Source organism: Anomaloglossus baeobatrachus, chromosome 1 (genome assembly GCF_048569485.1).
Source record: "Anomaloglossus baeobatrachus isolate aAnoBae1 chromosome 1, aAnoBae1.hap1, whole genome shotgun sequence".
Lineage (NCBI taxonomy): Eukaryota > Metazoa > Chordata > Amphibia > Anura > Aromobatidae > Anomaloglossus > Anomaloglossus baeobatrachus.
The window spans coordinates 918,475,435-918,500,442 of record NC_134353.1 but is presented as its reverse complement, the minus strand read 5'-3'; the positions used below and the strand labels follow the sequence as shown (position 1 = coordinate 918,500,442).

The following is a 25,008-nucleotide window of genomic DNA, read 5'->3' as shown; positions in this document are numbered from 1 at the left end:
CAAAGACAGGGGGGGGGTTAGAGAACCACTAACCTTTCCGGGTTGTACCGCCCGTACAACCAGGGTCTCCAGCTTGTGGTGTATCACTGCTCACCAAGCAGGGCCTCGCAATTCCGGCTGGCCTGGAACCTCCAGTCGCTTGACTCTCGCCACTGCAGCACAGGTCCCCAACGACCTGCTGATTCACCGCCAGGTGCTTGAGAGCGCTGTCCCTGTTCGTGGACCCGCCGATCCACCGCCAGCTGCTTGAGTGCGCAGACAATTTTCGTGGACCCGCCGATCCACCGCAAACCGCTTCAAAAAAATTTTCGTGGACCCGCCGATCCACCGCAAGCAGTCCGTATCCACAGGAATATGTCCTAGGCCGTTGCCCTTAGCAACCAGGCTGCATTGCCCTTAGCAACCAGGCTGCGTTGCCCCTAGCAACCAGGCCATATGCCTGCATTCTCCACCATAATGTGACAATGTGGGCCCCAAGTGTATGTGGGCCACACATCAGGTAGCGGGATTAAAGCACGCCAGAGTAATTGGTCTCTTTAACAGACCATCTGGTTTATTAACAGGTCCATAAACCATATCAGGTCACATAACATAAAGATGCCGTTCGTTGGCTTTCTCCTCAAAGACCAACACATAATATAAAGTCCACACACTTTTGGACTGCCACCCATGTGTCACTGACCCTTGTCAGTATCCAGACCCCAGGTCCAATCCCAGTTACCTTCCTCTTAAGGTGGCTAGTGTCCTTTCCAGGTTCCCCCTGGCTCCAGCCACATGGCTTTACACATGGACCTAAAAGCCCCTTCCTTCAGAAGAAGGTCTCCGGAGGAGTGCAAAACACCCTGCTTCTGCTCTCTCCATCTCCAGCACACACACTGGAAGTCTAGAGCCAGTCTCTCCCTAGACTGCCCTGGACACTCTCCACCCAGGTTCAGAGACAGGATTGCTTTAACCCCTGGAGCCACACCCACAGGTGGTAAGGAGTGTGTAATCAGCATCACACACCCTTCCATGGCTCTGCATGAATGCAATCCTGTGGAACCACAGGTCCCAGCCAGTTTCACATTGCAGAGCACCCACGCTTCTGCAAAACATACCGGCCTTTTGTAATACAGCCGGTTGATACCTCACAGGCACGTAATAGATTCAGGGAGTAAACTGAGACGTGGTCAGGTAATGGTCCGAGATCTGAAGCCAGGAGGTCACGACAGGAACAGGGAATGGGCAGCGAGTAGTCAAAACAATAGTCTGGGGTCAAGAAACAATAGATCAGAACACTAGCAGGAACACAGGCCAACAGCACAACTACTGAACCAGAATGTACGACTGGCAAGATTCTGTGAGAACATGCTCAGTAAAGAAGCAGAGCAATTACCAGGAAGATGGAACGCCTGAGCAATCAGCACATACCAGAAACCAGCCTGGAAGCCAGCGCTGTCAATAAACCTGCCAACCAGAAGCTCAGGAATAAACAGCAGAGCATCTCCTAATGTGCAAGATGCTCTGCACAGAGGAATCATGTCACTGCCAGCTCAGTAGTCTAGGAAAGCGCAGCAGAGCATCTCCTAGTGTGCAAGATGCTCTACACAGAGGGACAATTGACATTCATAAGTCTATAGAAGATGCAGTACCATTTTTGGCCACTAGAGGCATAGCTCAAAATCTTCGTAGTTGAAAGAATTTGATTGGTAGGATTCAATGATTGCAATTGCCGATTTTCATTCAATAGGGTCAAAATTGGAAATGCATCTCTACTATGGTATTCCGGTACATCCAAAAGGTTCTGGATGAGTGAGAAGTCAATAATGCCATGTCAGCTGTCTGGAGCTCTATGGCCTTTAGTGTTTAGTGCCATATTTCATAGGTGCAGGGTGCCAGCTGTACATATGTTCTAACAAGAGAAAGTTCCTTGTTCTAGCTCATCTCTTGCCTTATGCAAAATGAAAAAAGCAAGCGAGTGGTAATTCCTGGTCAACACTGGGACCTCTCGTTCCGAGGAAACTACAGGATGCTCAGGAAGTTTCTGTTTACATTATGGAGAGTCCGGTTAAGTCCAAAGTACTTTCCTAAAGTCAAGAAGGTGCCAGGATCTACAGTGAGACTAAACACGTCTGTAATGCATAAGTCACCACGTCGGTGTCTTAAGGAGAAGGACTCCTAGAAAAGAATATTTCCAAAATCCCAAGTAAATAGAAATCCTCGGTGTGTCATGTAATGACCTCTACCGTGCCGAACTTTCTTGGAGTCCTGGTTCTATAATATGGTGCTGTTACACTGGTTTCATGCCGCATGCCATTCACGTGTTACACACCATTCTTTTGCAATGCAAAGTACATTGATGAGAAAGGGTTAATACATTCCAGTGGTTTCTGTCTGGGCAGGAAGCCATTATATTTAATATACTAATCCCTGTGTACACATTATAGGTAAAGAATTATAGGTTTTAGGGAGATCTTGCCACAAAAAGGCTCCTCTAAATCACTGAGGAATTAGGAAAATCACACTTATATGCCATTGTTATCAGTTATGACCAGTGTAACACTGAGCAGGGAAACGCCGGGTGGATTTCTTAGGGTACGTGCACATGATCAGTGGTCACAGCGTTTTGGACACAGCATGCTTCAAGCTCCGCCCAAAATGCTGCGGTGTACAGTACAAGCATAGTGGATGGGATTTCCAGAAATCTCCTGCCCTCTGTGCTTGTTTTTTTCGCAGAAAACACTGACCTGCGGTGCGACTTTCCAGACCGCAGCACGTCAATTGTTTGCTGCGGAATTGCGTGGGTCTTCCGTAGGGAGAACACAAGCGAAAGATCGCAGTGCACTGAACCCTGATCGTGGGTACAAGTACCTGCGGACTCCGGCGGAGGAGTGTCATTGCCCCACAGGTCAGGACCCGCCGCATCCAGGAGGAAGAGAGTCCTGATCGTGTGTACGTACCCTTAGGTAATGTGCGCCCACTGCATTTTTTACCGCATTTCCGTGCATTTATCGTGTGTGTTTTTGGTTGAAAAACTGCATGACTTTGCTTCCCCAGCAAAGTCTATGAGATTTCATTTTTGTTGTCCGCACAATGCAGTGTTGTTTGGCTGCGTTTTTGAGGTAAAAAATAAAAAAAAAAATCAACATGTCAATTCTTTTCTGCATTTTACTGCGTTTTTCCACCCATGCAATGCATTGGAAAAAGGCAGCAAAACACAGTGATCAAAAACGCAGCAAAACGCAGCCAAAAACGCACCAAAACACAGTAAAAATGCCTGTGTTTTTACCAAAGCGTTTTTCCTGCGGGTGCATTTTTGTGCATTTTTTTGCGACCAAAAACACAGCATTTTTGTGGTCAGAAAAAAAATTAGCGTTGCTCTAGAAATTGATAGGAAGAGTTTTATCTACTCATTCTAAGAAATCATAAGTGTCCGTCCAACCATGCTGGAGAATCCCCAATGACAAAATGGTATAATTTTCTGAAATTTAAAAAAAAAAAAATTAAGAAATTTGTTTTAGAATAATTAGTGGTTGATACCTTTTAATGGGTAACTGAACAGGTGAACAGGTATTAAGGAAAATCACTCATTTCTATTTTTTACCATTTATAAATGATACAAATTTGCTACTAACATGCCTACCTACTCCAATCACTGCCGAGGCTGCATTCACAGGTCTGTCTATCTATCTATGCTTCAATCCATCTATCCCTTTATCTACTGTATCTATATCTGTGTATCCATCTAGCTATCTATCTATCCTATCTATCCTATCTATCCCTCTATTCATCTATCTCTCTATCCCTCTATCTATCTATCTATCTATCTATCTATCCCTCTATCTATCTATCTATCTATCTATCTATCTATCCCTCTATCTATCTATCTATCCCTCTATCTATCTATCTATCTATCCCTCTATCCATCTATCTATCTATCCCTCTATCTATCTATCTATCTATCTATCCCTCTATCCATCTATCTATCCCTCTATCCATCTATCTATCCCTCTATCCATCTATCTATCTATCCCTCTATCTATCCCTCTATCTATCCCTCTATTCATCTATCTATCCTATCTATCCCTCTATCTATCCTATCTATCCCTCTATCTATCCCTCTATCTATCCCTCTATCTATCTATCTATCCCTCTATCTATCTATCTATCCCTCTATCTATCCCTCTATCTATCCCTCTATCTATCTATCTATCTATCTATCTATCTATCTATCTATCTATCTATCCTATCTATCTATCTTCCTATCTATCCCTCTATCTATCTATCTATCTATCTATCTATCCTATCTATCTATCTTCCTATCTATCCCTCTGTCTATCTATCTATCCCTCTATCTATCTATCTATCTATCTATCTATCTATCCCTCTATCCGTCTATCTATCTATCTATCCCTCTATCCGTCTATACGTCTATCTCTCTATCTATCTATCTATCTATCCGTCTATCTATCCATCTATCCCTCTATCCGTCTATCTATCCATCTATCCCTCTATCCGTCTATCTATCTATCCATCTATCCCTCTATCTATCCCTCTATCCATCTATCTATCTAGTTAACGACTTCTAGGAAAATGTTCAAGGCAGTGTGGAGTTTGGATACGTCTGCAGTTATTGGCCTATATCCTATTAACCTGAGAGTATATATAGCTCCGTGCCTGGCATAAGTGGGATGGTATCGTCACATTCCTTGGCTAAGGTTGCTTCACACTGTACCAAGGGTATACGTCCCCAGACTTCAAGGAGGCAAGACATCCCCCAGCTTCTATGTCAATTTTCTATTGGACATAGACGGACATAGTCTTCTGTTTAAATTTAGAAGCAAATATTTAGATCATTGAAGGATAAAGACTACAAATTAGTAAACTTATTTGGGTCCTCCTGTGGTTATCTGTGGTCATCGTAATATAAGAATGATCTGCAGTGTTCCCCCAACTCTGGACCTCAAAAGCCACCAACAGTGCATGTTTTCAGGATTTCCTTAGTATTGCACATGTAATAATTAATCATCTAGACAGGTCATAATTCCATCATCTGTGTAATGCTAAGGAAATCCTGAATACATAACCTATTGGAAGCTCTTGAGGACCAGAGATGGAGATCACTAATCTAAGGGTTGGAGTCCACATGTAAGAATGAACACATTGAAAGTCATCCCCCAAAGCCAATCTTTAGCCGTTGGACCCAGTTACTCATCAGAGACACCATATGATCAGGCCGATTTACTCAACATTATGTAAGCACTTAAAATGTCCCAATATCCCATAATGAAAGCTATAATATTATTGATAAATCCATATATAAGACTGAGGAAGGTCCCAAAGAGTGGATGTTCTTGGTCAAGGAAGACAATGGAGGGAAAGAACTTGAGGTTCATGTTGTCCCTTCTCGTCTACAAAAGTAGAGTTGAATGAACTGCTTCTTTCCTAGAAACTAGAAGAGGCAAAGAAGCTTCATTGTCATTGGGACTAATATTTTATGATGGAGCTTGGTGAGTTCGATTTATGAGTTATACCCGTGGTCAGGTCCGGTCTGCCATTGAGCAATTCCCAAGGGTGTTGCTATCACAGAGTACTGCGGGAAACAGTTGTACCAAGATCATCACTATTTGATGAAATATGGTCAGTCTGCTCCAATGTGACCCAGTTTCCAAGGAAAAAAGCCATAAACTTCAAGGAATTTTCTAAGGTGCTGTGACTAGGAGTTGATGGGCCCCTCGGTCTGTGCCAATGTTTTTGGAATTTGCCATGGCGTCACGTTTTCCACTCCCAAAGATTGTATAATCTACAATGGCTCCATGTCGCGGTGCCACGTCACACTCTGCATACAGTCCTCTGCACACCATACAATGCAGGCTCAGCTTTCAGATGGATGCAAGCCCAACAGGATCCTCACTCTGCAAACAAAAACAGGATCCACAGGCTGGTACTGCCAGCTGGCTGCCAACCCAGAAATATTCCACTCCATTAAATTATAAAGACAGAATTTATCCACAACAGGAAATACGGTGACTTTGGGGTCCAGGAGATCATCAACTGCAACATGTCAGAAGTCTGTAGAGTTTCTCAAGTCGCCTTTGTTTGCTTAGTCGATATAGGTTTGTTATTTTCCATTGACTACACATGAGAGCACAATGGGGTTTATTGACTGAATGTATTGTGTGCTACTCACATGAACATTAGTCCCAGTGCTATACCCTGGATGTCTGTGAACGGACATAATGATTGGTGATTTGTTTACTGCCTGAGAAAAGAACGTGTATAAAAGACTAAATCAAGTAACTATATATAGATTATATCTAATATAGTATACTTCTATAATACTGCTCCTATGTACAAGAATATAACTACAATAATACTGCCCTCTATGTACAAGAATATAACTACTATAATACTGCCCCTATATATAAGAATATAACTACTATAATACTGCCCCTATGTATAAGAATATAACTACTATAATACTGCCCCTATATATAAGAATATAACTACTATAATACTGCCCTATTGTACAAGAATATAACTACTATAATACTTTATAAGAAAGGTCCAGGGCTGGTTGTATCCATAAAAACTTCAGAAAGTTTTAATGAGGTGCTTCAAAATAGCCAAACAAAATACAAAAAAGTCATATAGAATACAAAAATTAAAATCAAATGTGTTTCAGTGGTTAAACCTAATCCATTGACACTATACTCCTTGATGGACTTTGCTACATGGCAAGACTCGTGCGCTGAGACAGAGAAAGGGTGATCAGATCAAAAGGTTTTTTACTATAAAGCTATGTGCGCACTTTGCGTTTTTACCTGCGTTTCAGCAGCGTTTTGAACTGCAGTGTTTTCATGCCAAAATGCTTGCATTTTGCTTTTCATGCAAAGTCTATGGGAAATGAGGATTTCTTGTGCGCACTTTGCTTTTCTAAACGCTGCGTTTAATTTGCATAAATTTGGGTAAAAAATGCGTTCAAAGAGGCAGCATATCACTTGTTTTTGCCATTTGGGCTGTGTTTTGATAACATTGAAGTCAATGAGAAAAGTCAAAATGCAATCAACATCAAAATTCTAGCGTTTTACATGCTTTTTTGATGCACAAAACATGCGTTTTAGACCAATTAATTGCATGCGTTTTTGGCAAAATATTAATGGCATGATATGTCCCTTTACACACACACATAGTCCGACAACTAACTTTTAGAAAATCTATAAATAAATGTAATTTTATGCATAAATATTATCACAAAGCTATCATTTTAATAAAATAAGCTATTTTTTGATTGATATTAATCTTGATATTTGTTATCTTTTTATTCCTTTTTTTTTCCATAGTGTTTGACTGTTTAAACTTTATTTAGCAGTGTCTTTATGTTCAAAACGCATCTTTTATGCAATGGAAACGCATGTAAAAAGCGCTGAAAACGCGAATAAAACGCGGTAAAAACGCAAGCGTATTTATCGCGTTTTTATGGTCAAGAGCAACTTTGGCAAAAAACATTTCTGCCAGAGGATGTGTTTTGAACTGCAACTACCTTGACACAAAGTGTGCACATAGCCTTATACTTCCCCTATGTACAAGAATACAACTACTATAATACTGCCCGCTATGTACAAGAATACAACTACTATAATACTGCCCCTATGTACAAGAATACAACTACTATAATACTTCCCCTATGTACAAGAATTTAACTATTATAATACTGCCCCTATGTACAAGAATCTAGCTACTATAATACTGCCCCCTATGTACAAGAATATAACTACTATAATACTACCCCATATGTACAAAAAATATAACTACTATAATACTGCCCCCTATGTACAAGAATATAACTACTATAATACTGATCCTATGTATAAGAATATAACTACTATAATACTGCCCCTATATACAAGAATATAATTACTATAATACTGCCCCTATGTACAAGAATACAACTACTATAATACTTCCCCTATGTACAAGAATTTAACTATTATAATACTGCCCCTATGTACAAGAATCTAGCTACTATAATACTGCCCCCTATGTACAAGAATATAACTACTATAATACTACCCCATATGTACAAAAAATATAACTACTATAATACTGCCCCCTATGTACAAGAATATAACTACTATAATACTGATCCTATGTACAAGAATATAACTACTATAATACTGCTCCCATGTACAAGAATATAACTATTATAATACTGCCCCTATGTACAAGAATATAACTACTATAATACTGCCCCTATGTACAAGAATATAACTACTATAATACTGCTCCTATGTACAAGAATATAACTACTATAATACTGCCCCCTATATACAAGAATATAATTACTATAATACTGCCCCTATGTACAAGAATATAACTACTATAATACTGCCCCCTATGTACAAGAATATAACTATTATAATACTGCCCCTATGTACAAGAATCTAGCTACTATAATACTGCCCCTATGTACAAGAATATAACTACTATAATACTGCTCCTATGTACAAGAATATAACTACTATAATACTGCTCCCATGTACAAGAATATAACTATTATAATACTGCCCCTATGTACAAGAATATAACTACTATAATACTGCTCCTATGTACAAGAATATAACTACTATAATACTGCCCCCTATGTACAAGAATATAACTATTATAATACGGCCCCTATGTACAAGAATATAACTACTATAATACTGCTCCTATGTACAAGAATATAACTACTATAATACTGCCCCCTATATACAAGAATATAATTACTATAATACTGCCCCTATGTACAACAATATAACTAATACTATGTCTTATTTCCAAGAATACAGATGTCGCAGTAAATATTATTAGTCATAGTTTTGCGCGCTTTCTTTACCACATAAACATACTGGGCTATAACTAATGTTCCGTTTTTCATTTCACAATAATATGTTTTTGAACAGAACAGTTAGCTGACAATTGTGTAAGTGGAGGCGTCTTCTCCCCTGGTATTCTGGTGCGGTGTCCACAGGAAGTGTGTGATACTGTTACGGAGTGACGTGCTAAGCTGTACAGACATTTACGATGACAGGCATCACAGCTTCATTACACGCGGTGATGATCCCTTCAATCTGACAGATTTTATGAACAGAATGAATAAAGTGATTGTAAATATAATCTGCGATCACTGTGTGAGCAATTAATGCAGAGTGTTTCACAGGCTCATGTTTACCACAAGCACTTCATCTACTCAGCAGGTAACTCAGGCCCGGGCTGGGCGCCATGTCTGCTCAGCAGTGCTATGTGTGCTTTAGTGATTGCTGTTTTCATCACTATCACACCGATAGAAGTCTAAAGGGTGCTTTACACGCTGCGACATCGCTAACGATGGATCATCAGGGTCACGTCGTTAGTGACGCACATCCAGCGCCGTTAGCGACATCGCAGCGTGTGACACCTAGGAGCGACGATCAACGATCGCAAAAGCGTCAAAAATCACTGATTGTTGACACGTCGCTCCTTTTCATAATATCGTTGGTGCTGCATGCCGCTGGTTGTTCGTCGTTTCTGCGGCAGCACACATCGCTATGTGTGACACCGCAGGAATGACGAACATCTCCTTACCTGCGTCCACCGGCAATGCGGAAGGAAGGAGGTGGGCGAGATGTTCCGGCTGCTCATCTCCGCCCCTCCGCTGCTATTGGGCGGCCACTTAGTGACGCCGCTGTGACGTCGCTATGACGCACCTCCCCCTTGAAGGAGGGATTGTTCGGCGGTCACAGCGACATCGCTGAAAAGGTATGTGCGTGTGACGCTGTCTTAGCGATAATGTTTGCTACAGCAGCGATCACCAAATGTTGCACGAACGACGAGGGCGGGTGCTATCGCTAGCGATGTTGCAGCGTGTAAAGTACCCTTTAGTATTTGCATAAATTGATCAGTCTTGTATGCTATGTATCTATAGGTTACACCTCAGAAAGCAGAACAGAGTGTTTTCGGAGAGGACTGTGCTGATCTTGTACAAAGCTCACATCCTATTGTCTCAATGTTTATATGCTGAACATATACAGGGCCGGCCTTAACCTGAATGGTGCCCTGTGCAAAACTGCCCTTTGGTACCCCCCCGATGTTGCAAATAAAGCATTTCCCTTAGAAACTTAATAATACACCCCCTACACCTCCTCTCTCCATAATATACTCTCTACACCACCCCTTTCCATAATCTCTCTCCCACACTGCCCCATTTGTAATATTCCATCACGCACTACCCCTCAGTGTACCCCCACACGATATCCCTGTGTATAATATCCCCACACACTGCCCCTCTGTAAGATCTCACACACACACACACACACTGCTCCTCTGTATAATATCTCTCCCACACACACTGCTCCTCTGTATAATATCCCCCACACACTGCGCCTCTGTATAATATCCCCCCACACTGCTCCTCTGTATAATATCCCCCACACACTGCACTTCAGTACACTATCCCCCCACACACACACACTGCTCCTCAGTATACTATCCCCCCACACACTGCTCCTCAGTATAGTATCTCCACACACACTGCTCCTCTGTATAATATCCTCCCACACACTGCTCCTGTATAATATCTCCCCACAACCAACCACTGCTCCTCAATATATCCCCTCCACACACTGCTCCTCTGTATAATGTCCCCACACGTACACTGCTCCTCTGTAAATACCAACACACACTGCCCATTTGTATAATATCCCACACACTGCTCCTCTGTGTAGCTTCCTCCACACACACTGCTCCTTTATATATCCCCCACACACTGCATCTCTGTATAATATACACACACAATGACCCTCTATGGAATATCCCTCATGTACGCTGCCCCTTTGTACACTATCCCCCACACAAGCTACCCCTCTTTATATATATCCTCACACACACACAATGCTCCTCTGTATATCACCCAACACACACTACCCCTCTGTATACTATCCCCACACACACATTGTCTCTCTGTATAATATCCTCCTGGTATATATGTCAAAGTCCTGGTATATATGTCTGCATCCTGGGCCCTTCCTGGTATGCATGTCCCCATCCTGGTTTATTTGTCCCTATCCTGGTATATATGTCCAATCCTGGGCACCTCCTGGTATGTATATCCCACTCCTGGGCACATTCTGGTATATATCTCCCCATCCTTGTTTCTGTCCCCTTCTTGGTATATATGTCCTCCTCCTGGTATATATGTTCCCATCCTGTTTTATTTGTCCCTTCCCAGCAAATATATATATATCCACATCCTAGGCTCCTCCTGATGTATATATATTCCCCTCCTGGGCACATTCTGGTATATATGTCCCCATCCTTATTTTTGTCCCCTTCCTGGTATATATCTCCACCTTCTTGTGTATATGTGCCTTTCCTGGGTCTCTCCTCGTATATTTGTCTACCGCAAAAAGGAAAAAAACAAACATTTTACTCACCCTCCCCGGCTCCCACATCCTGCAGCGTCCTCTCTGAGCAGCTATTCATTTCAGCTGGATGTGTGCCCTCAACACATCCAGCTAAAGCAAGGCAGGGGCTGCAGTCAGCGGGCGCCCCCACAACCCGGGGCTGGAACAGCAGCCCCCCCACCACCCGCGGCTGGAGTCAGCAGCCACCCACCACCCATGGCTGTAGTCAGCGGCCCCCCACCGCCCCTGGAGTCAGCACTCCCCCCCCCGCCCCTGGAGTCAGCACCCCCCCTGCCCCCCGCGGCTGTAGTCAGCAGCCCCCCCCACCACCCGCGGCTGTAGTCAGCGCCCCCCCTCATCCCCCGCGGCTGTACTCAGTGGCCCCCCCACCCCCCGCGGCTGTAGTCAGTTTCACCCCCTGCCCCTGTAGTCAACGCCCCCCCCCGCGGCTGGAGTCAGCGCCCCCCCCGTGGCTGGAGTCAGCGCCCCCTCCCCCCGCGGCTGGAGTCAGCGGCTCCCCCACCACCCCCGGCAATCTTCAGCTCATAGAGCGCCTACCTCTCTCTGCCGGATGCCGCACGCTCGCCAGCTCCACGTTGCCCGCAGCACTCTGATGAGTTGCAGAGTGATGACCTCATCACATTGGGCTGCGGGATGACGCGCCACCTTTCTGCTCTGCTCCATTCACAGTGCCTCCCCCACCACATGGCTAATTTTCATGCGATGCCCTAGAAGGACTTCGCATGCACCTTAGTCATGTGCAGACTGCAGTAGTGGCTGAAGCGTTACCGTCGGGCCCCTCTACTTTAGCTGTGACTGGGGCTCGGTGAAGGTGGTGGGCCCGGCTGGCCAGGCGCTACATAAAGTTAAGTAACCGTTGGCAGTTACAGTAAAAACGTTGTGCTGGGACCGGAGGAGCCAGGAAATGTACAACTGCTTACCTCTCTGCTGCGCCCCCCCCCCCTGAAGCATGGCCGTCGGCGCCCTGTGCGACCGCACAAGTCGCACATGCCTAAAGCCGGCCATGAACATATATGACAAATATAAAGGTCTGAGGTTTGCCACTCTATATCCTACAGTTGAGTCACTGTGCGCACACTTATCCTATACTGATCCTGAGTTACATCCTGTATTATACTGCAGAGCTGCACTCACTGTTCTGTGCACATACATTAGATTACAGCAAAAAAAGGAGAGACAGTACTGCTTGAGAATGGCATGCAACAAATAAAAGTGTAAATTCACATATTATTCCAACTGCCCTATAATGCAAAATGAGATTTTTAGCAAATAAGTTATCAATTCTTTGAGCCACCCCTGCCACGTCACGGCAAATCTCTATAGGGGGGGTCCTACTTTAGATTTTATATTTTCATTGTGCCATGCGGCCTCCTAATTACATTAAAAGCAGAACCATATTAAAGCAACACATACATGTAACATATCAGAACTGCTTCCATGCTGCAAAGACAGGCAGCTGCAAATAAAGGCACTTCAGGTCCCAGTATATGCAGCTGGATGCTACACATACCGGGACAATGTCAGAACTAGCCCTCACAGTATCTGACCAGCAGCCATGAATGAAGGCAGAACAGGCCCAAGAACTTTTTTCTGCATACATTACATTACGTATCCTCCACTAATCCTGAGTTACATGTTGTATTATATTCCAGAGCTGCACTCACTATTCTGCTGGTGTAGTCACTGTGTACATACATTACATTACATATCCTCCACTGATCCTGAGTTACATCCTATATTATACCCCAGAGCTGCACTCACTATTCTGCTGGTGTAGTCACTGTGTACATACATTACACTACATATCCTCCACTGATCCTGAGTTACATCGTGTATTATACTCCAGAGCTGCACTCACTATTCTGCTGGTGCAGTCACTGTGTACATACATTACATTACATATCCTCCACTGATCCTGAGTTACATCGTGTATTATACTCCAGAGCTGCACTCACTATTCTGCTGGTGTAGTCACTGTGTACATACATTACATTACTGATCCTGTACTGATCCGGAGTTACATCCTGTATTACACTCCAGAGCTGCACTCACAATTCTGCTATTTGCTACTACGGTAGAAACCTTTCAACAAGCTGGTAGGTAAATAAAGTACTAAAAACATATCCATCAGTGATAAGAATTTTCCTGTCCTTATTAATGCCACAGGAATGGGATATTTTTCCATATCAGATGATTATACAGACACTGTTGTAGGAAAAACCCATCTCAGACTATAAATCACCAGGACAATCTCTGTGCAGACGCTGAAAGCAGAATACTGGGGGATTTTAGTAAGCGCAGACGGGGCATACGGATGTGTTTTGTCTCCATCAGTTACTTGTCTCCTTAGTTTCGTGTGATGGCAGAATGTTTGGAGCATTGGTAATAATGGCTGGGTTCTCTCTTGTTTCTGCAGATGTTCGGCTGTGGCTCGGTGGCACAGGTCGTCCTCAGTAAAGGTTCCCATGGTCAATTCTTGACTGTCAATCTGGCTTTTGGATTTGCTGTCATGCTCGGTATCCTCATCTCCGGACAAGTTTCAGGTATGTGACCAGGGCGTAGTATTCTGGATCAGAATCCCTCATACACATATCGCAGCACGATGGATTCATCCTTTGTCCAGTTCACACAATATAATGGGGCTTCTAGTTTCCCTGTAAGGCTGTGTGCGCACGCTGAGTTTTGCTGCAGATTTGGTGCAGTTTATTGTGCAGATTGTTGCCCAGATCTGCGTGTCTATCCTTATCCCAGCAAAAGTCAATGAGAATTCTGAAGTGTGCACATTGCTTCTTTTTTCCTTGCAGTTTTGGGTGTAGAAAAAAAATCTGCAGCCTGTCAATTATTGGTGTGGGGTTTTTTTTCTTGAGTTTTTCAGCCCTTCCACCCAATGATTTCACTTAAAAAAAACGCATGGGATAAAAATACACCAAAACCGCATGCGTTTTCTAGTGTGTTTTTCTGCATCTAGGTGTCTTTTTTTTTTTGGTGCAGAAAATTTCTGCACCTAATCTGCAGTGTGTGCACATAGCCTAAACCTGCCATTTGTGTAATCTACTATTATCACCACCTTCCTCGTGTGATATGTTTGTGTTTTTTTTTGTCCTGGAGTTGGTCAGTATATTGTGGAAGGTCAGATAATTTAGGATACAATTTGGGTGGAGACAGGGCAGATCTATGAGGGGCTTTTACTGTACAATGGAATGTTTTGCAGCTGATTTCTCTCCACATTCTAGATCTCTCTCGTTTTTGGCTGCGTTTTGTTGTGATGTTGATCTCTGCGTTTTGCTGCGTTTTTCCATTGCATTGCATGGGTGAAAAACGTAGTAAAATGCAGGAAAGAATTGACATGTACATTTTTTTTTTTAGCTCAAAAATGTAGCTAAAAAAAAAAAAGGTGTGTGCGGAGAGCAAAAATGAAAAGTCAAAGACTTTGCTGAGGAAGCAAAGTCCTGCAGTTTTGAGCCCCAAAACGCACCCGAAAACACGCAAAAATGCCGCGAAAAATGCTCAGTGCTCACATAACCTTAGTAGGCCACGTTCAAACATGCGCACTAGAAAAGTGATTTTTCTCAAGAAAATTTCTTGAGAAACTTCTGGGAGTTGAAGATTACCGCACCTGCGGTAAAAAAACGCACCATAACCGCGGGAAAAACGCATGCAGTTTTCCCGCGGTTTTGCCGCGGTTTTACCACGATTTTGCCGCGGTTTTTCCGCAGGTTGGTCCCTGTGGTTTTTTTATGCTGTAACTGCAATAAATAATATAGATAGATGTTAGATAGATAATCGATAGACAGATAGATAATGGATAGAGGGAAAGATGGATAGATGAATAGATAGATAGATAGATAGATGAATAGATAGAGAGATAGATAGATAGATAGATAGATAGATAGATAGATAGATAGATAGATGAGAAAGACTTATATAATGTCCTACCTCCCTGCATTTTCTAAGCTGGCACCCTTAAGTGACTTTCATGTGGCACTAAAAGGTGCCTAGCCTTGTATTTAGCCATAAAATAAATAATTAAAAAAAAAAACAACGTGAGGTCCCCCCATCTTTTGTAGCCAGCTAGGGTAAAGCAGACGGCTGCAGCCTGCAAACCACAGCTGGCAGCTTTACCTTGGCTGGTAATCCAAAACAGAGGGCACCCCACGCTGTTATTTTACATTAAAAAAATAATTTAAAACAAAAAACGTGGGGTCCCCCCCAAATAGGATCACCAGCCAAGGTAAAGCGGACAGCTGTGGTCTGGTATTCTCAGACTAGCGAGGTCCACTGTTATTGGACACTCCCCAGCCTAAAAATAGCAGGCCGCAGCCGCCCCAGAAGTGGCGCATCCATTAGACGTGCCAATCCTGGCGCTTCACCCCAACTCATCCCATTGCCCTGGTGCATTGGCAAACGAGGTAATATATGGGGTTCATGCCAGATGTGTAATGTCACCTGGCATCAAGCCCTGGGGTTTGTGATGTCACGCGTCTATCAGATACCCGACATCACCAACCCAGTCGGTAAGAAATAAAAAATAGACAAAAAAGTTTTATTTGAAAAAACACTCCCCAAAAACATTCCCTCTTTCACCAATTTATTGAAAAGAACAATCAATTCCACATCCGGCGTAATCCAATAAGGAGGGGGGTCCCACGGCGATCCATACCATAGTCACTGTCCCAGTCAATGAAGAACAGAATGTTCCCCATTGGCTGGGAGAGCAATGCAGTGACCTGAGCTAACATCAATAGCCCAGGTCACTGCAGTGGATGACGAGCGCTGCTGTCAGGAGGATAGATGAGATCATTACCTGCTGTGATCATCTCCTGTACTGCTGACGTCAGCGCTGTCACTGACTTCTATGCCCGCCGCGTTGTCAGCAGAATCGCGAGAGCCCGTGACGTCACCGCTAGTGACAGTCTCGGGCTGCTAGTGGGACGGGCATAGACAGCAGTGACCGCGGTGACGTCAGGAGGCAGGAGATCGTCACAGCAGGTAATGATCTCATCTAACCTCCTGACAGAGCGATAGTCATCCCCGCGGCTGCACGCACTGCTGTGTGTCAGTGTCTGCCAGCACTGCAGCGTGACAAGCTGCTGACACTGCAGGCAGACACTGACACACAGCAGTGCAGGCAGCCGCGGGGCTGGAGCGGGACACAGACTGCACGGGCACCTGGAGGTCACACGGAAGTGCTTCTGTGCGGCGTCCAGGGAGTGTGACGTGTGTGTTTACTCTCTGCTCCGCTTCCTCTCCTGGCATAATGACATCATTCCCTGCAAAACCGCAGGCAGTGATGAGCATTACCGTGTAAATCGCGGCTATACCGAGGGTATACCGCACATAATTTGCTACCTGCGGTATACCCGCAGTATTTCGCGATTACATTACAGTGAATGGAGTGAAATACCGGGGCTATACCACAGCTACCTGCGGAAAAGAAGTGACATGCACATTTTCTCAAGAAATTTTCTCAAGATATTCTTCAGAAAGAATTTTCTCGAGAAAAAAACGCAGTGTGCGCACAGCTATTTATTTTTCCCATAGGTTTTGCTAGGAAATGTCTGCAGAAAGATTGCAAACATTTCTCAAGAAATTTCTGCAGCAAAACCGTGGGTAAAACCACGGGTAAAAACGCCTAGTGCGCACATAGCCAAGGGAGTTTTTTACCTCAGTATTAGTAAGGTCATGTGCACACATTTAGGCTATGTGCGCACTAGAAAGTGCCTTTTTCTTAAAAAACTGGACCCTCTTAAAGAATCCCGCACTCGCGGTAAAAAAAAAACGTACCAAAACCGCAACAAAATCCGCATGTGGTTTTACCGCGGTTTGCCACAGATTTTGTGCGGATTTGCCGTGGATTTACTGCGGATTTTCTGCTAGTTGGTCTCTGCGGATTTTTACCATTATCTATGGCAAAAACCACAGGTACCTGCAGAAAAGAAGTGACATGTTCATTAATTCCGCAGCGGAAAATCCGCCGGTATAAAAAAACGCAGTGTGCGCACAGCATTTTTTAAAACTCATAGGATTTGCTGGGGAATGACTGCAGCAATGTTAGGCCCCCTTCACACGTCCGTGCCTCCGGTACGTGCTAGGTCCGTTTCCGCATGTACCGGAGACACGGGCACACGTATACCCATTAAAATCAATGGGTATATGTGCACGCACGTGTGCAGCCATTGGGCCGTGCTTCCGTGTGGAGCAGACATGTACCCGTATGCTCTATACGGAGGCATGTCCGTTTTTCTCTGGCAGCACGGGTGTCACACAGCCCGCACCCGTACCACACGGATGTAGTGTGGATGCGATCCCACGTGACACGCGCCGGAGAAACACACGTGTCATTATAAAAATAAAAAAAACAAACTCACCTCCACCAGCCCTGCAGTCTCTGCCGCGGCTGTCACCTGCATCCATCCCCCAGTGAATTTGAACAACGCATCTTCTTCACTGGGGACCGGACGCAGCGTCAGCGGGGCGTGGCCTGTGCCGGACACTGTCATTCAGCACCACAGACAGCTCCGAAAGAAACAGGTAAGGCAGGACTTTCCGTTCTCTGTGTGTTATTACGTATAACACATGGAAAACACGAATGTGCCACAAACACGGCACACGGGGAGCAAACCACCCCTTTAATACGTCCGTGAAAAATCTATTCGTTTTTTTCACGGACGTGTGAAGGGGGCCTTAGACACATTTTCTGCAACAAATCCGCGGCAAATCTGCAGGAAAATCTGCGGTAACTCCTCGCAGCGTGTGCACAGGCCCTTACTGGGTTTTTTACTTCAGTATGTGTAAGGCCACGTGGACATGGTCAGTATGTGTAAGGCCACGTGGACATGGTCAGTATTTGGTGAGTTTTTTACCTCAGTATTTGAGGCCAAAACCAAGAGTGGGCGAAAAATCCAGAAGTGATGGCCGTGTTTCTATTATACTTTTCCTCTGATTTTCCCACTCCTGGTTTTGGCTACAAATACTGAGGTAAAATACTCACCAAACAACTGAACATGTGAACGTGGCCTTACAAATACTTTGGTAAAAAATTGCCCAAATACTGAATGTGAGCATTACAATACAAATACTGAGGTAAAAAACCACACCAAATACTGAACGTGTGCACATGGCCTTACAAAAACTGAGGTAAAAAAGCTCACTAAATACTCACCATGTGCACAGGGCTTTGAGCTACGTACCCACAATGAACTTGTGGCAAATTTTTAATGTTGTAGAATTTCTGCACCATTTCCATTATTTAAAAATTAGGTTATTTGTGGGTGTTTTTTTAATCACGTTTTTTACACTGCGATTTTTGTCTCTTGTTGGTGTGTCATGTTTTAAATAAAGCTGCTTTGTTTTTGATACTTCCTGGTATTTTGCTTTGGAAAACATGTTACTTATATACTTATGTACAGATTACACATGTTTTTGACGCATTTCTGCTGTGGAATTGCACTAAAAATGCATGTGTGCTTTTTACCTGCGGATTTTTCACGGCTAATGCAAGTCTATGGGGAAAATCTGCACAGAAAACTTAACCACAAGGGAAATTGATGTTGCAAATTGGAAACTCGCAACGCAGGTCAGATTACGCAGAGTAAAAAAGAAGCGCAGCGGGCAGGAGATTTGTATAAATCCCATCCACTTTCCCTGAACTGTGAGATGCTACGTTTTTTAAACATCAAAAACTCACCAAAAACTCATCATGGGAGCTTTGGCTCATGTGTAGATGTTGAGTATTTGCAGCAGATTTTCCTGCACCAAAAACGAGTGTTGATTGGAAAAAACCCTGCGTAAAATCCGCACGTTTTTATGGGGGTTTTTTTTTACCTGTGTTTTTGATGCATTTTTCCTCACCATGTTTTTTTCCTTATTCATCTACATGGGTGAAAATGCTGCAAAAACACTGAAAGAATTGACATCGTTCACAATGGAAAGAAAAAAAAAAAAGCTATGATGGTTCAAATCCACAAGGAAAAATTATACATCGTGTGCATGAGATGTCAGAAATCTCATTCCCATTTTATTACTTTTAAAAAATACTCGGAAAAAAAAAACAAGGCAAAAACGCAGCATGTGAACAAGTCCTTAAAAGGGGTGGCCAGGAATTAAAAAAAGCATAATAATAGCAGAATTGATAGATAGAAAAAATATATCTACCCCTTTAAATCCCAGTTGGTTCACGGCCAACTCTTCCATGGTTTTAGTCATTGGTTACTTGCCCAGCAGCAATGACCAGTGCAGTCAATCACTTGCTTCAGCATGTAAGTATAATCACCAAGGCCAAGTGATTGGCTGCAGCAGTCACTTGGACACATTCAAGTATGTTCCTGTTAAATGTATGTGTTTTGGTCTAAAAATTAATTTTCCTTTTAGTTTCCATTTAATATTTTGCATTGTTTGAAATTTAAAGGCTCTTATTTATTTCTTGCACATTGCTGGTTGCAGTATGAGTCCATAGAAAGTCTATCAGTGAGTTCTGAGAAAAGATTTTAACTCTTTTTTACATCTTTTATGAACTGTAACTGCATCAGTAAAGTCAAGAATCAGTACAGAGGACTTAAAAAAAAAAAATTGAAAAACTCTTGTCAGAATTAGGTCACTGATAGATTTTCAGTTAACTCATTCTGCAGCCAGCAATTGCCAAGAGAGTGTCCTGCTCTGGGGAGACCCCTCCTGACTCTGGGACCAGAAACTCACAACGCTTTATTGTTCACATGTCTACAACTTACAACTAGTATGTGAATGTATCTTCTTTCTTTTAATGCTGCAGGGGTTAAGGACCCTTTTCTTATCTGGCTGTCCTTTGTAGCCTTAATCAAAGTGCAGCTCCTTTATGACCACTCCCCTTCACTATAAAAAGTTTTACCATCTGATGCCAGTTATAGAATCTCATTCTATGCTGACCACTTTGGAAGGAGCCTGTCTCTAGAAGAAGCTGAGTAGTTGTGACTACTGCAGCTCGGGTGTTTTGCTGTATTGATGAAACTTGGTGTTTTCCTTTTGTGTCTTTTTTCCCTCTGTTTGTCACCCTTACTTGGTGTTGTAATATTGCAGTGGTGAGACTAGTGTTCTCGCCGGCCTTCTCACTAGCCAGGGTGAGTTCAGGGCAAGCGAGGGCCTAGTTACGTGATGGTAACTGAAGAAAGAACCATATAGGGACATAAGGGAGCGCTTGGTACAGACTCAGGTGAGTTGCAGGAGGGGTCACCTCTCCTTGTCACTAGGGCCTTCCTTCTATACCATCCTCGTTGTCACCTTTGTGTTGCGCTGCACGCTGAGCATCTGAACACTTTGACATGATAGCAATGGGCAGGAAAACAAAGAGCCTGCTAAAAGACAAACTGTGCAACACTTTTTATGAAAAAATAGTTTTTAGCCCAAAAAATACACATTTAAGTAAACAAAATGGCCCAGAAGGTGTCTATATCCTTTAGTTTGAAGTATTATGCTTCTGCATAAGTCACTTTTACTAATTTTTCGGCAAGCGCAATGTAAGTGTAATAGCCCAAATCCTTCTGGCAAACTGGACACACCAAAATATTTTGCATAGTCCTAACGTTTACAAGGTTGTATCACTGAGATAAGACTCCTTAAAATGACTATAGACTTATTGTAGGGGGCGCCATAAAGCAGTGACCCTACTTATGAGTATCTCTGCCTGTGGCAGATGTACTACAGTATTACATTTTCCCTGCAGCAACTGCAGTTTTTCCCAGGGATGGTCAGGTGTTTCAGAAACCCACTCCATGGCAATTTACTGATTGCTAAGCTGTTCCATTAAACAGAGACCCTTTAAAGTGTACCAATCACCAGGATTTTCCAATATAACCTAAAGCCAGTGCTATACTGGCGCTATCAGGCTGATTCTATACATGCCTTTAGTTGTCAGCTCATATATATAGATTTTGAAACACAAGCATGTAAAGTTTGTAAAATCAGCAGCTTTTTGTGTGACAGCGGCTGCAGCAGCTGATAGCTGGGGTGGATATTCATAGTTATCCCCTCCCCATGTTATTTATGCTAATTCTATTATTGAATCGAATTACGGTACTTTGTGACTAGAAGGACCTGTGCTGATGTCGTACCCATGTGACCAGAAGGGGCGGGGCCTTAGCCAACAGAAAAATGTTGCTTCCTGGTATCAGCTATGTTGGCTGAGGCCTTGCCCCTTCTGATCACATGGATATGACATCAGCACAGGTCCTTCTAGTCACAAAGTAATTTGATTCTATAATAGAATTAGCATAAATAACAGGGAGAGGGGATAACTATGAATACCCTCCCCATCTAGCAGCTGATTGGCAGCTGCCGTCAATCAACAAGCTGCTGATTTTACAAACTTTACTTTCTTGTGTTTCAAAACCTATACATCCTAGCTGACAACTAAAGGTATGTATAGAATCAGCCTGATAGTGCCAGTATAGCACTGGCTATAGGTTATATAGGAAAATCCTGGTGATTGGTGTGCTTTAATAAAACTATCTACCAAAATATGAATAGGATGAGGTATAAAAACCTCCAAGTGTAATCGTGTATAAGAAAATAACGGAAAAAGCATCTGCACAATAGCTAAATTAGTAATGTTGGATGGAACTCCCCTTCAAGAACAATTATTTTGGGTATGTGTGCTGTTAATTCGCAGGTGAAATGTGTGCACTTGTGAACTTGATGACTGCAGGTCAGATGTTGAGAGAAACACTATTGCTCCTAATTGAACTTGTCTGTTTACATTCTCTATAGAGAAAATAGACATTGTCCCCTCCATTGTATTTCACAATGCTCATTGTCTTTTACAGGTGGCCATTTGAATCCAGCCGTCACTTTTGCCTTGTGCCTAATGGCGAGAGAACCTTGGATCAAGCTCCCTGTGTATACCATAGCACAGACTCTAGGAGCGTTCCTCGGAGCCGGCATCGTTTATGGCTTGTACTTTGGTAAGTCAAATACAGAATATTAAGTGAAATACAGACCATTATGTAGGACATCAGGGCATGCTGGGAGTTGTAGTTTGGCTTTAGCTGGCAATTCACAAGTTGGAGAATATGAATTTAGGAGATTAGTTATGGGTTTTGGGCACTAGATAGATTGTTGATCAAGGAGTCTGGAAGGAATATTTTCACTAATATAGGGAAATTAGGATCTGTTCTATGGGGTTTTTTCCCTTCCTCTGTATATTAGGTTATAGGCTGAACTCAATGGATTTGTGTCATCAACCTTAAAGTGAACCAATCACCAGGATTTTCCTATATAACCTAAAGCCAGTGCTATACTGGCACTATCAAGCTGATTCTATACATACCTTTAGTTGTCAGCTCGAATGTATAGGTTTTGAAACACAAGCAAGTAACGTTTGTAAGCTGAGCAGCTTTTTGAATTACAGCAGCTGCCAGTCTGCTGATAGCTGGGGTGGGTTTTGATAGTGATTCCCGCCCCCTGCCTGTTGTTCTTCCCCCTGTAATTTATGCTAATTCTATTAAAGAATTGTTTTACTAAGTGGCTAGAAGGACGTGGGTGATGTCATATCCATGTGACCAGAAGGGGTGCGGCCTCAGCCAACATAGCTGATACCAGGAAACAATAGTATTTTTCTGTTGGCTGAGGCCCCGCCCCTTCTTGTCACATGGGTATGACATCAGGAGAGGTCCCTTCTAGCCACTTAGTAAAACAATTCTATAATAGAATTAGCATAAATAACAGCTAGGGGGAGGATGGATAGGTAGGGGGATGGGAATTGCTATCAAAACCCACCCCAGCTATCAGCTGATCAGCAGCTGTTGCCATTCAAAAAGCTGTTCATTTTATAAACTTTACTTGCTTGTGTTTCAAAACCTATACATCCGAGCTGACAACTAAAGGTATGTATAGAATCAGCCTGATAGTGCCAGTATAGCACTGGCTTTAGGTTATATAGGAAAATCCTGGTGATTGGTGCACTTTAAAGAACAATGAGGTGAGCATATCAATTATAGTCTTGCCGGCTTTGAGAGAATTGGATTAGATTAGGCAAGAGATTTCATGGTCGAATGACTAGAGCAGAATCAAATTATTCCAAATCAATCAATCTTCCCACACTATTCATATAGCCAATAATGGCATATAGAATTAATATAGAAACGGTCCCCCATGAATAGACTTTTATTAACCAGAAAGAGGAGCAGCCACATGTGTCTGTGCACAATCTGCCCACTGAATGATTTTAAAGGGAGTCGGTCAGCAGGAAATGACTGTTCAAACCAAGCATATTCACACAGACCTCATGGTGTGCCCCAGCAGTTCAGTGTCCTTTCCCACCCACGTGTTTTCCATCTATCTCCTCCTTTCTCTTGCTCCTGTAAAGCCAGTGTCATCAATACAGGAAGAGGAGGATGGAAAACAAGTACAGTACATGTAAATGTGCACTCCAGGCAATAGGGCACCGAGCACCTGTGCTTGGTTTGATTAGTCACTTTGTGCTGACAGATGTGCTTTAGTTAATGAGGTGAGATGCTTCGGATGCCCAGGTTGAAAATAACTGGAAGACAAAGAGCCATAAGTAGGGTCTTACCTGGATGGGAGACAAGGCGTGAAAAAACTGTATAAGCTCACTTTGTAAGTTTGTAAGAGTCACAACCACTTATAAGTGTAGAAAAACATCAACTGCTGAAGCCACACAAGGATGTAAACTGTAGAGTGGTAAAAGAAGGGTTAATGCCGAGCTGCTGTGGAAAGAGAGACTAGACCGATCTGCCTTGGGGGTGATTTATTAGACAACACGTTTCGAAGATACCATCTCCTTCATTAGGTCACAATCACATGTGATTGGAACCTGATGAAGGAGATGGTATCTCCGAAACGCATTGTCTAATCAGTCACCCCCAAGACAGATGAGACTTGTCTCTCCACGTAAATAACGGCATTAACCCTTCTTTTTCCGCTCTACAGCTCAAATACATGGGTGGCACCATAAAACAAATGCTGATTGCCAATGGTCTAGGCCAGTGTTTCCCAAGGTCCCAACAGATCATGTTTTGAGGATTTCCTTAGTATTGCACAGGTGAGAAAATGTGGCAATTTCTGATCTCTTCGATCACCTGTGCAATGCAAAGGAAATCCTGATAATGTGATCTGTTCAGGCCCCTGAGGACTGAAATTTGGGAAACACCGGCAATCAACACTCACTGAAGTTTGGGGAAACACTGGTCTAGGCAATGGGATCTATGAATACTTTAATTTTATGACTGAAATGGACAATTTAGTCACAAACGTGCTAAAATTGAAAGAATGGATAATGCAAAACAAGTATAAAGTAAATTCTATACAAAGAAGTGTAAGCTTTCTTTGTATAATTGCATAAATGGAAATTCCCCAGAGCTTCTTTGTTGATCCATTAGCAGAATGCAGGTTACAGTAAATCGCATGAAATTATCAGGATCCAGTCACTCTGAAAGCTTATTTTCACACGCCTCCATATATTATAAAAGAGCAATTCAGATAAAGAATAAATAATTTGCAACTTTTGCTCACCATGTCATATGTCTCTGCACCGAGAACTACAAATGTTCCCATTTGCCAACACCTAGAATGCATATGACGCCCATACACATTATAT

At 43.0% G+C, this 25,008-nt stretch overlaps 1 protein-coding gene across 1 annotated transcript in view; it reads left to right on the top strand.

Moving 5' to 3' along the window:
* The window catches only part of LOC142256197 (aquaporin-3-like), a 62,690-nt gene that overhangs the window by 22,629 nt on the left and 15,053 nt on the right, over positions 1-25,008 (top strand). The window contains exons 2-3 of the mRNA XM_075327769.1: positions 13,840-13,966; positions 22,217-22,354. Of these exons, the coding sequence (XP_075183884.1) occupies positions 13,840-13,966; positions 22,217-22,354 (265 nt within the window). The remainder of the gene's footprint in view (positions 1-13,839; positions 13,967-22,216; positions 22,355-25,008) is intronic.